Source organism: Camelus dromedarius, chromosome 3 (genome assembly GCF_036321535.1).
Source record: "Camelus dromedarius isolate mCamDro1 chromosome 3, mCamDro1.pat, whole genome shotgun sequence".
Lineage (NCBI taxonomy): Eukaryota > Metazoa > Chordata > Mammalia > Artiodactyla > Camelidae > Camelus > Camelus dromedarius.
This window is the reverse complement of record NC_087438.1, coordinates 100,416,636-100,433,462: the sequence shown is the minus strand read 5'-3', so window position 1 is coordinate 100,433,462 and position 16,827 is coordinate 100,416,636. Positions and strand designations below refer to the sequence as shown.

Genomic DNA, 16,827 nt, shown 5'->3' with positions numbered 1-16,827 from the left:
AGTGTCAACTCGGACGTCACAGTTACACGGGAACTGACAAGTTTCAGTTCACACCAATAGTTAGAGACAGACAAGAATAAAGTAACCTTGCCTCCTGTCCTTCATGCTCTGTCACGAGGGAAAGAGGTGTAACTATTAGGGGAAGTTTTTCAACTTATATTCACTGAACGAGTAACGTCCTGGGCCAGGACTCTTAGCTTTCTATTTTACTGTGTAGTACACCATTTATTTAGTGGATACTTAAGTCGGCAAAAACTGTTAAAACTGACTGAACTCTTAAGTTTTTTGCTTTTTGGTCCTAACATGCCAGATCAGAGAAAACTCTGCCTACTTGGTGCTTCACTTCCTCTGACTGTCAGGGGTCCCCCAGTGCTGTCTTGGGCAGTTCCCAGCAAGACGATCATCTCTTTGATAACTGGACTGTTTGCTCAGACCTTCATGTCTCCGATTTCAGGATTCAGGAACTTACACCTGGATGACCAAATGACCCTACTTCAGTATTCGTGGATGTTCCTCATGGCATTCGCCCTGGGATGGAGATCCTACAGACAATCGAACGCAAACCTGCTCTGTTTTGCTCCTGATCTGGTTATTAATGAGTAAGTCGTTCTCCCTGTTTTCACAGGGTATTTTTACCCAGCTGATGTTTTCCTGATGGACTCCTGTTGTGCATTGTGATCATTCAGGGACTGAGTCAGTCCTACCAGTTGTCTTGGAACTGGGCAAACTTGAAATAGAGTTGTTTATTAATTCTGAAGGCAGGCCAAGTGTACTGCAGAGCATATTACTTGTGGCATCATGACTGTCCCAGGACATACTTGAGGCTATTTTTTAAGCAGGGAACATCTCTTGGGATCAGTAAAGTCTACACCAAGTAAAAAGGAACCTTACTGTGGCACGGCTTTCACTATGAAATCCCATTCCAGACGGGAAACAAAGCGTGACACAATTCACGTGCACCCTGCTCTCAGTAGGACAACTACAGACGAGAGCAGCTGGGCTGAGGGGATGGGAGGCACGGACCCGCAGACAAAGGCTATCCTTTTGCGTAGCAAGGCTCACTCCATGTTTATAACTAGCAAAGAACATAGGGACAATTTTTTTTTTTTATCTGGGAGAGAACCAACCAAGCTTTAAGGTTTGATAGACCAGCTGCCTCTCGTCCTCTAGGTTCTTGCTTCTATCTGAGACCTATTTCAGGTGTTCGCTTCCCCTTACCTCCACTGCATTTGTTTCCCCACTAGTTTTCCACCTCCAGTGTATCCTCCATCATGTTGACTCATTTTATCTTCTTAACACACAGTGTGATCATATAATGTGTGTCCCTGACACAGATGTCTTCGCTGACCACTCACTGCACACTCAGCAAGGTTTCTGGCTTTCCACAATCTGGCCTCCACTTTCTCTCTCATCGTCCTCTTTCACATCCTCCTTTTTCCCACTCAGATCATCTATCCTTCAAACATACCCCTAGCTCACGATGTTCACATCATCCTGTAGAACCTCTCTGCTTTATCTGCCTAGCTCTTACCACTGTCTGCCTTGCATTATTACTTCTTTGTGTTCACAGCTAATCGTCCTTAATTAGAATGCAAGCACAGAATTCACACATGCACGCACACACACACACACACACACACCCCCATGGTCTGGGCAGAGTTAAAAAATGAAAGATTTGTGTTTTTAATTGTGACCTGCAGGTGCTGTTGACTAGAGATCCAGAAAAAAATATTGACATCTTAAGCCACATTAATAGTCCGCAGAATAACAGTCTCATTATACTCTAAGTTATTTCATCACCAGTAAGTAGTGTGTGTTCAAAACTGAATACCGTGTTCAAGGTAACAGTGACAACTTTAAGGATGTCCAGAGTGGCAAGGAGTTTGGAATTCAGCATCAACTGAGGAACAGAGGATGTATGGAGGAAAGAGAAAAGGCTGCTTGGCAACAATGAGGACAGCCTAAGACGCTGTCCTAGGAAGATAAAACACACATATTGCTTTCTCTGTTAGGTATGCCAGTCACAAAAAATAATGGGCAGAGGTTATAGAAAAGCATCTGTTTGAGCTAAGTATTTAATGGGAGGGCTTGCTTTATGATGTAGTTAGCCCAAATTATCATATGTGTTTTCAGAGACCGGATGATACTAGCTCCAGGTATTTTAAAAGAGGCTGAACTATTCAGTTCAACTTGATGTTTTTCTATTGGTGATCCCGACTTTTCAGCACGGTACAGGACTTACCAAGTGCCAGATGGTCTTTTAAGAGCTTGAGCTATACAACTCAGGAAAATCATAAATGACCAAAATTATGTCAGAGAGCCATGATATGATCGGGGAGAACAAAGGTGAGAGGGTGTGTGCTGCTTTGGATCTGGGCACGATAGAAGAACTCTCTCTAAAAAACAAGCTGGAGGAAAAGCAGGGCACTTCAGGCAGAAGAGATGCGTGCTCAGCCAGGAGAGATGAGTCACAGAGGCTGCAAACAACCTTGGCACGTATAGACATCGAGAGCAAGCCACTAAGGCTATTGTGTGAGTGGAGAGAAGTGGACGGGCCAAGTCAGGCAGAATCGTGTAGGCCATGACGTGGAGTCTGGATTTTATTCTAGCATGAAGAAGCCAGTTTGGGAGGAGGGGGATCATGGCTTCAAATAGATGACAACATGATGGAAAATGGATTAGAGGAGGAAAACAAATACCACTCTCGTCCTCTGCGCCCAGTGCGTCATTAGCGCAGGACAAGCCCACCACGACTCCTCGCCTTCACTGCGTGTATACGCGAGGCGGGCAGGCACACGCCACCACCAAATAAGTCATTTTCACATTGTGATGAGAGTTTTTACTGGAGATAGGGTGGCTAATGGCTGCCTGGAGGAGATATCATCTGAGTTGAGGAAGAGGTGAAGACCAGACTTCATAGCGAGAAGCAGCATGACAAGAGGAATGTCAAGCATATGATGTCATCCAACTCTATTCCAGGGGTCATCTCTCCCAGCCCTCAGTTAGAGGCACCTCCATGTGGTTGGCCAGACCACACCTCCCACAGACATACTCTTAGGGATCTGCTTCTGAGACAGAACTGGCCTGTCTATTGCCAAAAAAAGAACTGCTCGAACCACTGCATCACAATTTAACACGATACAAGCTGTTTGATCAAATTTAACTGATAAATACAGTCCTTGCTGCTCATTTCAGACTCCATCCATGCTTAAAAAACTGAAAACATCATTGACAATATTTACTACTTACTGTCACTTTCTAAAAGTCCATTTGAAATCATTTCATGGGATTAAAACTACAAGCACAGATTTATATGAAACACTAACATATTTCTGTGTTATAAAGTGAATCTAATTTAGAGTTTTGATTTTGGGACCACTCATTTAAACAGTTATACCATAACCTGGTAGTTCTTACACAGGAGGAATTACAGAAATTTTTTCTGTGTTCAACTTCATTGTAGGATAGAAAGCTTACAAAAACAGTTTTTAAGAGGGCATTCTTATTTCCCATTCTTGTATCTTTATGCTACTCAGATAATAACCTTTTCTTTTTTTCTGTTAAGTTCAAGATCACTTTCTGTCAAACTCCAAAAGAAACACGAACACAAAAACCACGTCTTAACAGTGAACAAGGCACAGTTTGGGGCTCTTAGTGTTATTTAAAAAGTTACAGAACTTTAGAGATCTACATGATAGTAACTATTGAACATTTACTTGGTACCTTTCGTTAGAAAAATGTTCAGTCCCAGGCTGATCTGGGGTACCGGAAGGCCCAGTCCGGTTCTAATTCTGACCCTCCGCATAACTCACAGTATCACACCTAAGTTGTCTTTATAATGGAATGCTGTGCGGAAAAAATACCTTGATGTTCAAATAGGTAGGATTTAAAACTGTATTGTCTAATTAGCCAGATTCAAATGCTACCAGAAAACCTTGATTTAAATGAACAACTAGCAATAAATTCTCTAGGAGTAAATTCTAAACACTTAAATACAACAAATATATGACAATCATTTCCCCACTATGTTAAGCAAAGGTTTTCAAAACCCTGACCCATAAGGAATAAGCATTAATAGCAACAGTAAGATGACTTCATAGCTTTGCAAAAAATAAAACAAAAAAAGTTTTGTTTTCTTTTGTTTTTTAACGGGGACAAAAACTATTTCTTTCTAACTCAAACATTGATCATTTGTTTTCCACAGGCAGAGAATGGCTTTACCCTGCATGTATGACCAATGTAAACATATGCTGTATGTTTCCTCTGAGTTACACAGGCTTCAGGTATCTTACGAAGAGTACCTCTGTATGAAAACCTTACTGCTCCTCTCTTCAGGTTGGTAGAACACCTCTTCACTTCTAAATACGTCCAAAATGTGAACTACCAGCGTCTAGAAACAAAGGTTTATTTGTATACAAAACACTCATAATTACACCAAGTCTACTGCTACTTCCTGCTAGTCAGATACTGCGGATTTTCAACAATGTAAGATTTTAGAAAGGCACAGCCAGTGATACCAAGATTAATGAGAAATGGAGAGGCATCTGAACCGCTGGGTGGGGATAGGGGAGGTCTCTGCTGATCTAGAATGCCTACGGACTTCCTCCTCCTTTCCTGTGACCTTTGACAATACCACTATAGACGACATGGGAAAAGCAAGCCAACTAGGATGACTTCTGTTTCCCTACTTACTACACTGTCACTGGGTCAGAATTTTTCATGATGCGATGAATGCTACCGTGTGTGAGACATGGTGGGAGAAAAAGGTATGACCTACAGAAGGGGTGCTTGATGACTGGTAGACGGTTGCTTCCTGCGGCACTGCAGCAGGACTGTTAGAGGTAATCTATCTAGAAAAGAGCAACAAGGGTTTAGAAAACAATCCTGAAAATTTATGTAAATTTATTGGTATGTGAAGTTTACTGAGACTAGTTTCAGCCAGCAAAGACATACTAGAAGGCTTCTGAAAACTATCTGGTCTGTATTAGTCAAAATGTGGCAGTTTCAACAACTAATAAATGAAGGTCTGTGAACTAGTTGGTATTATAAACTTTAGGCCACTCCAGTAAAAATGATCAGGTTAGTGTTTATACAACACTGGAGTCGATGGCTGAATTCCTCTTTCACATACAAGTAAGTACCTTTGCCATTTAAAGGAAAAAAACCTTCCTTCCGTTAGTAACTGTGGTTTCAAAGTACCTAAGTAACTTGGAGCCTTGGATGTTGCCCATGACTTTATCTAGTGAAGCTTCTCCAAAGCACACATCCATCTTAATGCTCTCTTACTATCTTTGTTCTCCAAAAGGCTATTTTATATTAATGGATTTAAGGAGTATTAATAATATTTCAACCAGAGCAAGAGAATTCTCCACAACCCATTAAAAAACCTAATTTTTTAAAGGTTATCAGCAGAAGTACTCTTGTTAAAGAAGTGAGCTTGATTTTACTCGAGGGAGTAAACAGTTCAAGTTCTGCCCATGAATCGTGATTTTGATGGGTAACATCCAGGTATAGGTCAATGCCTACATACTATTGGTAAAAAAAAAAAAAAAATTACGGTTTAAGGTTTATACATACCAGGCTCACTGAGCTGTATGTTTTTTTCATTCTAGATAGGAAAAAGTAACTTGAAGCAGTATCTGTCATTGGTTCCTTTAAAAAAAAAAATACAATCACAAGGATGATAATACATACCTAAAACCAGGTATAATATGAATTCCACTCTGACACAACACTGACATAGGTATCCTAACCTCCCACTAAAAAATACTGAACTGAAAAAATTACAGACCAAGTATAGGCAAGTACCCAAAGAGGCAAACTGCACTCTGAAGCTGCCTCTCTCAGAGGGTATCTGCAAAGCCTGGTGGATCAATGTATTTAGCTAGTTTAAACACAAGTGACATTGAAAAAAAATGTATCATGTATCTAAAGGCAGATTAGAAGATGGACTTGAAGACATTTAAAGTGAAATATATATCTGAAGAAATTAACCAGAATACAGTTTTTAAGGTGCCTATGTGTGTACATGTATTCATATTTATATACGGATATGTATTATGTATTCATGTAAATGAACAAGGGTAAGACATGATTGATGGAGGACTAAAACACTGCTTCACAACTCTTTTCATGTCACAATTAACATAAAAACAGTATTCATACATAGCACAATGAGGTGAATGAGTGAGGCCACTTGCAACGAGCAAAGCAGACCATTATCTAACACATTGGCAACCTATTCATAGTACATCCGTTGAAAAAAGTTCTAGCCTAATAATAATCAAATATCCAAAATGAAAGGTAAAAAAATATTACACAAAGAGATGGAAACCTTCCAGAACAGCAGCAGTTCAAGAAAAAGGAATTTTTTTTTCAACTAAACTAAGGAAGCAAAGTGAAAGATGAGGGTGGATTTCCAGTTTCAGTTCTGACAAGTAGACACCTTGGAAGTTTCACTCCCATCCTCACAGTAAGAAAACGTTGAGCAAACAAAATCAATGACTTTTCTAAGATCATCAGAGAAGCGAGGTCACAGAGCAAAAATTGTGAAGAATACAGGCAGATATAGAGAAACACAGCCAAGATCAGCTTTCTGGGAACAGAAACCACTGGAGCCAGTAAGGTAGCGATAGTTGTGATAATTTTGGTGAATCATTGAAGACCAAGTGAACAATAGCTGGTGTGTTAAAAACTTCTTAGTGAGGTTGTTACCCACACTTCCTGGGTTTCCCTCCAGAAGCTCCACCAGGTTCTCATGGTGAAGCTCAGACAAAGACCCCGTCATGTTTCTGTCCTCTAAGGGAAACTGCTGTGATAAAGCTTTATCCGACCTGGGGGGAAAAGCAAGTCAGTCATTCCAGCTCCCTCTACCTTCCTATCTCATACAGGAAGGGGAGGGAAAAAAGGCTCAGTAACACCTCTAAAGGTCACAGCCCAGGGACTCGGGCCTACTTTAAAAAAAAAAAAAACCTGACGTTTACCCATAAAGGTGTAAAACATTCCACATCCCCATCACCCTACCGCCATATTAACAGAGCTCCAGGATAATTCAGGGGTACAACTGAGAGAGCTCTAGGACACAGCCATGTGAAGAGCTCTTAGGGAAACGCAAGGACAGCAAGGAAGAAAGTAGAATAGGAACGATGCAACCAGAGGAAACGGAAGCCGCTTCACACCTACAGCTGCAGCCGCCGCTAAACACGGCCCAGATCCCAGCCAGGTTAACAGCCTAATTACCTCAGCTCTCACATGTCATATCCAGCTCTGAGCAAAAAACTAAACAATAATGTGTAGAGAGACAAGCGACAAAACCCAACTCAGACGTGACCCTGGTGCTGTAATGATCAGAGACGGAGTGTAAAGTAACTACCATTAGTATGTTCAGGGCTCTAAGAGAAAAAGTAAAACACACACAGCAACATACGGGTGTTGTAAGCAGAGAGGTACAAACTCCAAGAATCCAAAGGAAATCCTAGAAATTAAAAATACTGTAATGGAAACATCATGCTGGGCTCGTCAGTAGATTGGGCATAGCCAAGGACAGAATCATTGAGCTGGAACATACGTCAACAGACAGTTCAAACTTACATTCAAAGAGAAACAGGAATGAAAAAAATGCAACAGAGCATTCAAGAACTGTGAGGACAGTTTCAAAAGGTGTAACGTAAGTAGCGGAGTAATCAGAAGGAACCAAAGAAATATCTACGAAGTAATGACAACTAGTCAGTTTTCAAAGTTAATGATAGACATGAAAACAGACCCAGGAAGCACAGAAAACAGCAAGAAAGGTAGACACTACACCTGGGCATCTTTCAGTTAACCTGTAAAAAATCAAAGACAGAAAGAAAATCTCGGAAAAGGCCAGAGGGAAAAAACAGGTTACCTACAGAGAAACAAGGATAACAATTATACTAGAATTCTTACCACAAACCATGCAAGCAAGGAGGGAATGGAGTGACCTATTTAGTGTTGAAAGAAAAAAATTACCTACGTTAAGATTCTGTGTCTAGTGAAATTATCCTTCAAAAGTGAAGGCAAAATAAAGACTTTGTCAGGCAGAAAATGGGGAATGTCACTCGTAGATCTGCCTTGCACAAAATGTTAAAAAAAGTTCTTCAGAGTGAAGGAAGATGATATAGCTCAGAAACATGGATCTTTATAAAAGGAAAAGCTTTAGAGAAGGAGATGAAAATAAGCTTTCATTTTTCTTGATTGATCTAGGAACTATTTAAAGTAGTAATTGCAGCACTGTATTGGAAAATTGCAACATGGGTAAGGGAAATGAACAACAGCAAGGTTAACAAGATATGGGACAAGGAAATGGGGAATACCGTGTTTTAACTGATTATATTTCAATTAAAAAGAAAACAGTATAGTATTCCAAGGAAAACAGACACAGATCAATGGAAACATAATTGACAGCCCAGAAATAAACCCATGCATACATGGTCAATTAATTAAAGACAGACGTGCAACAATACACAACGGGGACAGGACAGTCTTTAATAAGATGCTGGGGAAAACTAGACCACTATCTTATGCCACACAAAAATTAACTCAGAATGGCTCAGACTTGGACGTAAGACCTGAAACCATAAAATTCCTAGAAGAAAACATAGGCGGTAATAAGATCCTTCACATCATTCTTGGTGTTGATTTTTTTGAGTCAGACACCAAAAGCCAAGTCTACAAAAGTAAAATAAACAAGTGAGGCTGTAGCACACTAAAGAGCATCTACAAAGCAAAGGAAACCATCAACAAAATGAAAAAAAGGGGGGGAGGGGCAGCCAAACCAAATGGAAAGAAGTATTTGCAAATCATGTATCTGGGGTTTGGATATATTTGGATAAGGGGTTAATATCCAAAACATATGAAGAACTCAACAGCATAAAAACTATAACCCTGATGAAAAACTGGGTAAAAGATCTGAACAGACATTTCAAACAGACATACAAATAGTCAGCAATACATAAGAAGGTGCTTTACATCATTAGTCATCAGAGGAATGCATGCAAATCAAACGCACAATCAGATACCACCTTCCATCTATGAAAATGGGTATTATCCACACGTCCAAAGGTAACAAAGTGTTGGTGATGGTGTGGAGAAAAGGGAACCCTTGTGCACTCCTCAGGGAATTTTAATTGGTGCAGACAGTCTAGAAAACAGTATGGAAGTTCTTCAAGTTAAAAATATAACTACTGTATATGATCCCCCAATTCCACTTTGGGGTATTTATCCGAAGAAACCAAAAGCATTAACGGGAAAAGACCCATATACCCTCAAGTTCATTTGCAGGACTATTTATAATAGCCGAGCTATGGAAACAACCTGAGTGTGCACTGACAGATGACTGTATAGAGAAAATACGGTGTCTGTCGTCAATGGATTATTATTCAGCCATAAGAAAAAAATGTAGTCTTGCCATTTGCAACTACGTGGATGGGCCTTGAAGGCATTCTCCTAAGTGAAATGAATCAGACAAAGATAAATACCATATAATCTTACTTTTATGTGGAATCTAAAAGCAAAAGCTCAGGGATACATAGCAGAAATTGGTGGATGCCAGAAGTTGGAGGAAGGGGTGTTGGCAGATGGGCAAAATGGGGGAAGGTGGTCAAAAGGTACAAACTTCTAGCTGTACAGTAAGTAAGTCACGAGGATGTAATGTACAGCATGGTGTCTATACTTAGTAATACTGTATTTGGTATTTGAAAGTTGACAGGAGAGTAAATCTTAAGTTTTCATCACAAGAAAAAATTCTGTTACAATTTATGATGATGGATGTTAGTCTTATGGTGGTCGTTATTTCGCAATCATACAAATACTCATGTTGTACATCTAAACCTAATGTTATATGCTAATTATATCTAAATTTTACAAAATGCCAATTATAGCTAACTTTTAAAAAATAAAAAAATTTTTTAACTCCACTGAGAAAGAAGGTAGCAAACGGGCTAGGGGAGGTTATAACTCAAGTCCACAAGGCAAGTAGGAATTACATGAAGACTTTTTGCTCCTAAACCCACTGCTTTTTCTCTATTCCAGCATTTTCTAAGATGTCAACAGCAGTGAAGTTTAGGTTTGATAAACAATGTGTTCCCCTCCCTGGAGAGTGCTTAATTACAACTCTTGAGAAGTCCTGAAATCTACCAATCTGCTTAACATTTAGTTGTGCTCCATTTTGGCCAAATTCCTTTTTTCACTCATCACTGTTAACACAGAACCAGCATTCCTAGAAGCACACTTTAAGAAGTGGGACATCCTCAAGACTCATCTCTGCAAGTCTGAGTGAAAGCGTGATTAGCCCTCTGTACACAGTCCTTCTGACTAGTATCAGTTTTTAAAGATTCGTCTAAAAGCACTCATTCTATGCCAACTTTATGATCCATGAGGTATTTTCTATATTTCTCCACATAAAGAAAGGCAGATGTTTGCTCCCCAGTAAGGTATTATATATGAGCCACATAAAAAATTAAGTTTGTTTTTACATTGGTATCACACCCTGACTAGTAAAGCGCACAGCATGCTGATTTTGAGGGAGACATCACAGGTATTCCCAGACAGAACTGGTGAAATCAACAGTGTCGTTGAAGCCTTCTACGTCTGTACTAGCATCAGACTCAAGGGCAGAATGATCATCAGGGCATTATTCATTTGGTCTTCCAACTAGCTTGGTGAACTAGGGAGGAAGCTGTCAGTACGAGCTCCACTTCATAGATGAGAAACAAAGCTATATACTCAAAGTCACATACTCCAAGTTCAGTCCTCCAATTTCCTGTTATCCCATATTCTCCCTTGGCGTTAGCTTCACAGTCCTTTGAAAATGCTTATATGTTAATAGAATGCATACAGAGCATCATAGACAAAGTCAGTCATGATAATGTGCTATGACTACTTGCATGTATGAAAAGTTACCATAAGAAAATTAATTGACTACATCTTCACCTTTTAGTTCCTAAGGAAGGTTTGAAGAGCCAAGAGCTATTTGATGAGATTAGAATGACCTACATCAAAGAGCTAGGAAAAGCCATTGTCAAGAGGGAAGGGAACTCCAGTCAGAACTGGCAGCGGTTTTATCAACTGACAAAACTCTTGGACTCCATGCATGATGTAAGTGTCAAACAAAAATCAACATATCACAAGACTTTTCTGAGACATAACGTATGTCCTGATTAGTGCATATGATTACCAGGTTTTATTTTTTCCCCATTTATGCATTTTGGTGATGGTTTGGGTTCAATTCGTGAAGTTCCATTTGGCACACATTTCTCCTAAGGCCAATTGTGAAATAGTTCATCTACTCATGGGCACCTAACATCATGATGCTAATACAGAATTTAACACTATTTTTTAAAAGGTAAAATTCTCTGTTTTGCTATGATTAATCCAGCAAATTCTGTCTTTCATATGTCATGGTACTGCAATTCATCATGATAAACTTAATTCCATATATTCTATATACAATTTAAGCAATTCACAGTATCTTCAGTACCCAAATGCTCATTTTACTTAATTAAACTTTTTTACCTGGGGAATTCCAGCAGAGATTGGTATATCCTAAGTCAGAAATTTAAAAAAATTAGACGCCAACAATAAGCATGAGATGTCCCTATGGATAAATTTTAAGACTAATCATTACTATGTATTTTCTTGTAGGTGGTTGAAAATCTCCTTAAGTATTGCTTCCAGACATTTTTGGATAAGTCCTTGAGCGTTGAATTCCCAGAGATGTTAGCTGAAATCATCACCAATCAAATACCAAAATATTCAAGTGGAAATATCAAAAAACTTCTGTTTCATCAAAAGTGACTGCCTTAAGAAGAAAGGTTTGCCTTAAAGAAAGTTGAATTTATAGCTTTCATTGTACAAACTATCAATCTGTCCTGTAGCAGTTTTGTTTATCATTTTTCTTTTTGTCCGGGTTTTGTTGTTTCGTTTTGTTTTTGAATACGCACTACATGTGGTTTACAGAGGGCCAAGACTTGGCAACAGAAGCAGTTGAGCCATCACTTTTCAGTGATGGGCAAAGTAGAAAGTGATAGTTGATGAATCCCAAAAAATTAGACGCAGTACCACGGGGGTAACCTCCACTGTCAGAGAAGGATGGCACCTAAACCACCAGTGCCCCAAATGTGTGTGACGAACTTTCTGCTCAGACTTCTCAGAGTTGGCTGGACAAAAATCTTCTCTATTTTTTGTTGGCCTATCTCCCCCTGTATAGTTAGGGTAGCATTTTTTGATTTATGCATGGAAACCTGAAAAGTTTACAAGTGTGTATCAGAAAAGGGAAGTTGTGCCTTTTATAGCTATCACTGTCTGGTTTTAACAATTTCCTTTCTATTCAGTGAACTACGCTTGCTCATTTTTTCCTACATAATTTTTGTACTCAAGTTATTGTACAGCTGTTTAAGATGGGCAGCTAGTTCATAGCTCTCCTAAATAAACTCTAAACATTAATCTTCTGTGTGAAAATGGGTTGGTGCTTCTAACCTGATGGCACTTAGCTGTCAGAAGACCACAAAAATTGACTCAAATCTCCAGTTTTCTTGTCAAAAAGCTCATATTTTGTATATATCTGCTTCAGTGGAGAATTATATAGATTGTGCAAATTAACCGTCCTAACCAGTGTAGAGCACCTAGTCCAGTGACCTGCTGGGTGAACCATAGGTGATGGTTTCAAAAAAAAAAAAAAAACTACCAATAGGCCCTGTTTGTATCTAACGCCCTATCTCTGCAATGGTTAGATGGCAAGAAAGTTGGGAAGCTGTCTTTCAGGACCTTTTGTTGTAGTTTGTATAACTTCTTAAAAGTTACGATTCCAAATGACCAGCTGAAACACAGCTGAGAGATTTTCATCAGACCAAGTAATTCCTCGCACTAAACTTCGCCCCCAAAAAACAAATCTCTAATACAGCAAAAGTGGCTAGACACCCATTTTCACATTCCCATTTGTCACCAACTGGTCTACCTTTCCTGGGGGTACAGGAAAGGTCAGCGACTAATTTTTCTGACTTAGAGCTGTATGTCAGACTTCCATGTTCATAAAACTATACATCCGTCACATCCCTGTGTGTGCCATAGAGTTTAACAAAAGTCATGTGAATTTCTCCTCCTCGATGTTGGAAATTATTTTAAACAAGATAGAAGCTGTAGTAGCCCTTTCTGTGTGCACCTTACCAACTTTCTGTACATTCAGAATGTACTTAACTAAGCCACGAGAAATCTGATTTCTGTTCAATGTGGCCAAATTATTTGTGTAATAGAAAACTGAACATCTAATATTAAAAATATGAAACTTCTAATATATTTTTATATTTAGTTATAGTTTCAGATATATATCATATTGGTATTCACTAATCTGGGAAGGGAAGGGCTACTGCAGCTTTACATGCAATTTATTAAAATGATTGTAAAATAGCTTGTACAGTGTAACATAAGAATGATTTTTAGATGAGATTGTTTTATCGCGACATGTTATATATTTTTTGTAGGGGTCAGAGAAATGTTGATGGATAACCTATACGATTTATAGTGTGTGCAAGCATTCATACAGGCAGAAATGGTCTCAAACCAAAAAGGTTTGCTCTCAAGGAAGAGGGAAACGGAGACTGGCCCCATGTGCAGTGAAGGTTGCTGAGGCTCCGTCCCATTCAGATCACGGAGGAAGTCATCCTCTGCCTCCCAGACTGACCACCCTTCTCATTCCAGCAGTGAGTCTGTCGGCACAGGTTTAGTTTACTAAATCTCCTCTTGTGCTCAAGTATATGAACGGGGGACAGAGAAAGGTGGTGTTTACACACTTACAAGCACCATCACACACAGCCTCTCCAACAATTTAATAAATCCAGAGGCTTTAGAAGTTTGGCAATAATATGGATAGAGGTACCAGCAACGTGTAAATAGTGCAGAATCTCCTAGGTCGCCAATAATACACTAATTCCTTTCTTTCCTACAAGGGTTCATTTCCGAATAAAACGAGGACATGTGTGTATCCTTTCTTTTAATGCTTTTGAATGTTATTTGTTATTTTTCAGTATTTTGGAGAAACTATTTAATAAAAAATGTCATCATTTGCTTTTTGAATGCTCTCTAAAGGGGGCTGTACCTTTTGTAATCGTTTAAATTGATCTCAAAGTATTTTCAGATAGTTTGTAACCGAGCTGGATGTGAATTTTTCATGCCTAAGAAATACTGCTTGAATATTATCAATGACAGTGTTAAGTTAAGTTTCAAAAAAAGCTCCTGAAAGATACATTTTTATTCATTTATAGAATGTTCTATGGTTAAAATCAGAAAGCACACCACACGTTAATCTTAATTTTGGTCCCAACAACTTGGCTCCAAAAAAAAGAGCTCAGAGAAAAAAAGATGTGTGCACTTTGTTGTTAGAAGGAAATGAACTGACATTCATAAAACTATAGGAGGCTGTACATTAAATGCAAATAAAAGCTGTGTCCTTTTAGATTATGTGAGAAAGAAAAAACTTACCTTCATCACGTTTGGTATAATTAATTATGGATTTAAGTGGAAAATAAGCTATGGTGCTATTTGAAAGCAGCTTCATTTTCTATGTATGTGGTATCTTGCCAGCCCAAACTATTGTAGGATTTTCAGTGAGAGGCGGCATGCCTAGGTGACTTAAATCCTAAACATTTTTAATTACTGGTGGAAAAAAGTGACCCTCTCAAGTGTTTTTAGGCCTTGCTATGGGGTACTATTCAGGTGCTTTGGGGATATATACATACTCAATTATCTAGAACTATGGGAGGGGAACCAAAAAGAGCACCTGCCTTCTCCTAAAAAAAAAAAAGAAAAAGAAAAAGAAATTGGCACCCCAGAAGGAAAACTAGCATGATTAGTGCCTAGGAAGACCTTGATATTTAGCATAGGATGAACTCTGGATATGCATAGAAAGGAAAGCCAGCCTCACCTCCGAACTGGGGGATGGGAGGATAAGCAACTCCAACTTTACTCATCCGTCTATACATCTTCTTGTCATTTAGTCTTACCATTTTAGTTCTCTTAAATATCCTAAAACTACATCACCATGGAGTGAACAATATTACTACACTCTGATCTATCACAATTCAAGAATTGTGGCAGCCCTCAATGAGATTTCGATCCTGGTAGGTCACCCAGGAGACCGTAGGTGTAGATGAATGTGTTTTTATGTGCCTGGTTTGAGAGTCAAAAGGGAAAATAAAGAGTGTAAGGAGGACACTTTAACCACTTAGAATGGAAGTTTCATCATTTTCCAGACTATTTCCAGTCAGCCTGGTCCACCAAGGATTAGTGACCAGGTTTTTGGGAAAGGATTAGCTTCTCTAGAAAATGCCTCAAAGACAGATTTTATTTTCTGATGATTGATAGGCTGTATGAAATTACTCTCCTCAAATAACTTGCTTACCTACATATAGAGTCAAGTGTGTCAATATTCTATTTTGTATATTAAACAAATGCTATATAATGGGGACAAATCTATATTATACTGTGTATGGCATTATTAAGAAGCTTTTTCATTATTTTTTATCACAGTAATTTTAAAATGTGTAAGAATTAAAACCAGTGACTCCTGTTTAAAAATGAAAGTTGTAGTTTTTTATTCATGCTGAATAATCTGCAGTTAAAAAAAAAGTCTTTTTACCTACGCAGTGAAACGTCAGACTGTAAATGTAAAATCTTGTGTGGCAATGTTTAACTTTTCTTTTCCATTTAAATTTGCTGTTCTGGTATTACTGAACCACACATTTGTACTGAATTGGCAGTAAATATTAGCTAGCGATTTACAGCAACGACAAATATGGAAAAACATCGTAATAAAAAAAATCTGCTTTTTCATTACATGACTCCAACATGCTTTTATGGAACTCATGCAATTCAAATTTTCCTCCTTTTTTCCCCCGCCTCCTTCAACTGAAGGTAGAGTTATCACTTCAGGAAGCTTAAGATGCTCAAGTGGACATTTAAATGTCGATGTGGCAACGGTTGCATGCTAGTATGGCATAAATTCAAAATGTGCTTAATCCTGGTGTCAAAGACCCAAAGGCTATCCCATCCATGCCTTAAATGGTCATGTGCCAGTTTCTGCAAAGGTACTAAGGAAAGGAAGAACGCATGCCTAAAGCATCTCCAAATCTAAGTCTTTATCATGAAAAATGACATTTTATATAAACAAATGTTACCTAGTCAACATTCATACCTTATTTAATTGTAAGTCAACTCTTTCCGCCAGAAAACACCATAAATATTTAGCAAACACCATAGTAATGCTGCACCTTATATACAAGAAAGGCATAAGGGGCAAAGTGGTAAACCAGCTTATTCTGTATATCTGCACACTATTTCCAAAAGCATCTGTTCAGGTCGTATCTGAACTGGATAATCTAAAAAGCAAACCTGCCTATAAATACTCTTTTTTCGACATGACCTCCATCACTAAGAAAGCGGTATTGTGTTTTTAAAAGCAAGTTTGCCTTACCTGTCATACGTGCATCAAGTTTTTGCTAAATTTTGATAAATACTGACGATGTGAACAAGGAAAATACTGCTGCTACCCTCAGTCACTTGCAAGCGTGTAACAAACCTCCTTTCCCAGTATCCTGAGGTACAAGGCAGAAGTACCAGGTATGGCACCAGTAGGTACACACGTTACTGCTTTACCACTTACTTCAAATATGAATTTTACATTTGTAGAACACTTTCACATACTTTACTTTGTACCAGTTAATCCTCATCCAATAAGTGAATGAAATAAAAAACAAATGCTAAGGAATCTATCAACTCCATTTTAGAAAAAGGGAACAAGCTCAGAGTTTAAGCAAC

The 16,827-nt window shown here is 38.7% G+C and overlaps 1 protein-coding gene across 7 annotated transcripts in view; it reads left to right on the top strand.

Annotated features, from left to right (window-relative positions):
- NR3C1 (nuclear receptor subfamily 3 group C member 1) overlaps positions 1–15,843 on the top strand; it is a 107,969-nt gene extending 92,126 nt beyond the window's left edge. For 6 of the 7 annotated variants that reach the window (XM_031449266.2, XM_031449265.2, XM_031449264.2 and 3 more), the window contains exons 6-9: positions 455–599; positions 4,205–4,335; positions 10,958–11,115; positions 11,662–15,843. In XM_031449266.2, coding sequence (XP_031305126.1) covers positions 455–599; positions 4,205–4,335; positions 10,958–11,115; positions 11,662–11,814 — 587 coding nt within the window. In that variant the 3' untranslated portion in view covers positions 11,815–15,843. The remainder of the gene's footprint in view (positions 1–454; positions 600–4,204; positions 4,336–10,957; positions 11,116–11,661) is intronic. The other variant, XM_064484409.1, reaches the window with a different exon arrangement.
- The last annotated feature ends 984 nt before the right edge of the window (positions 15,844–16,827 follow it).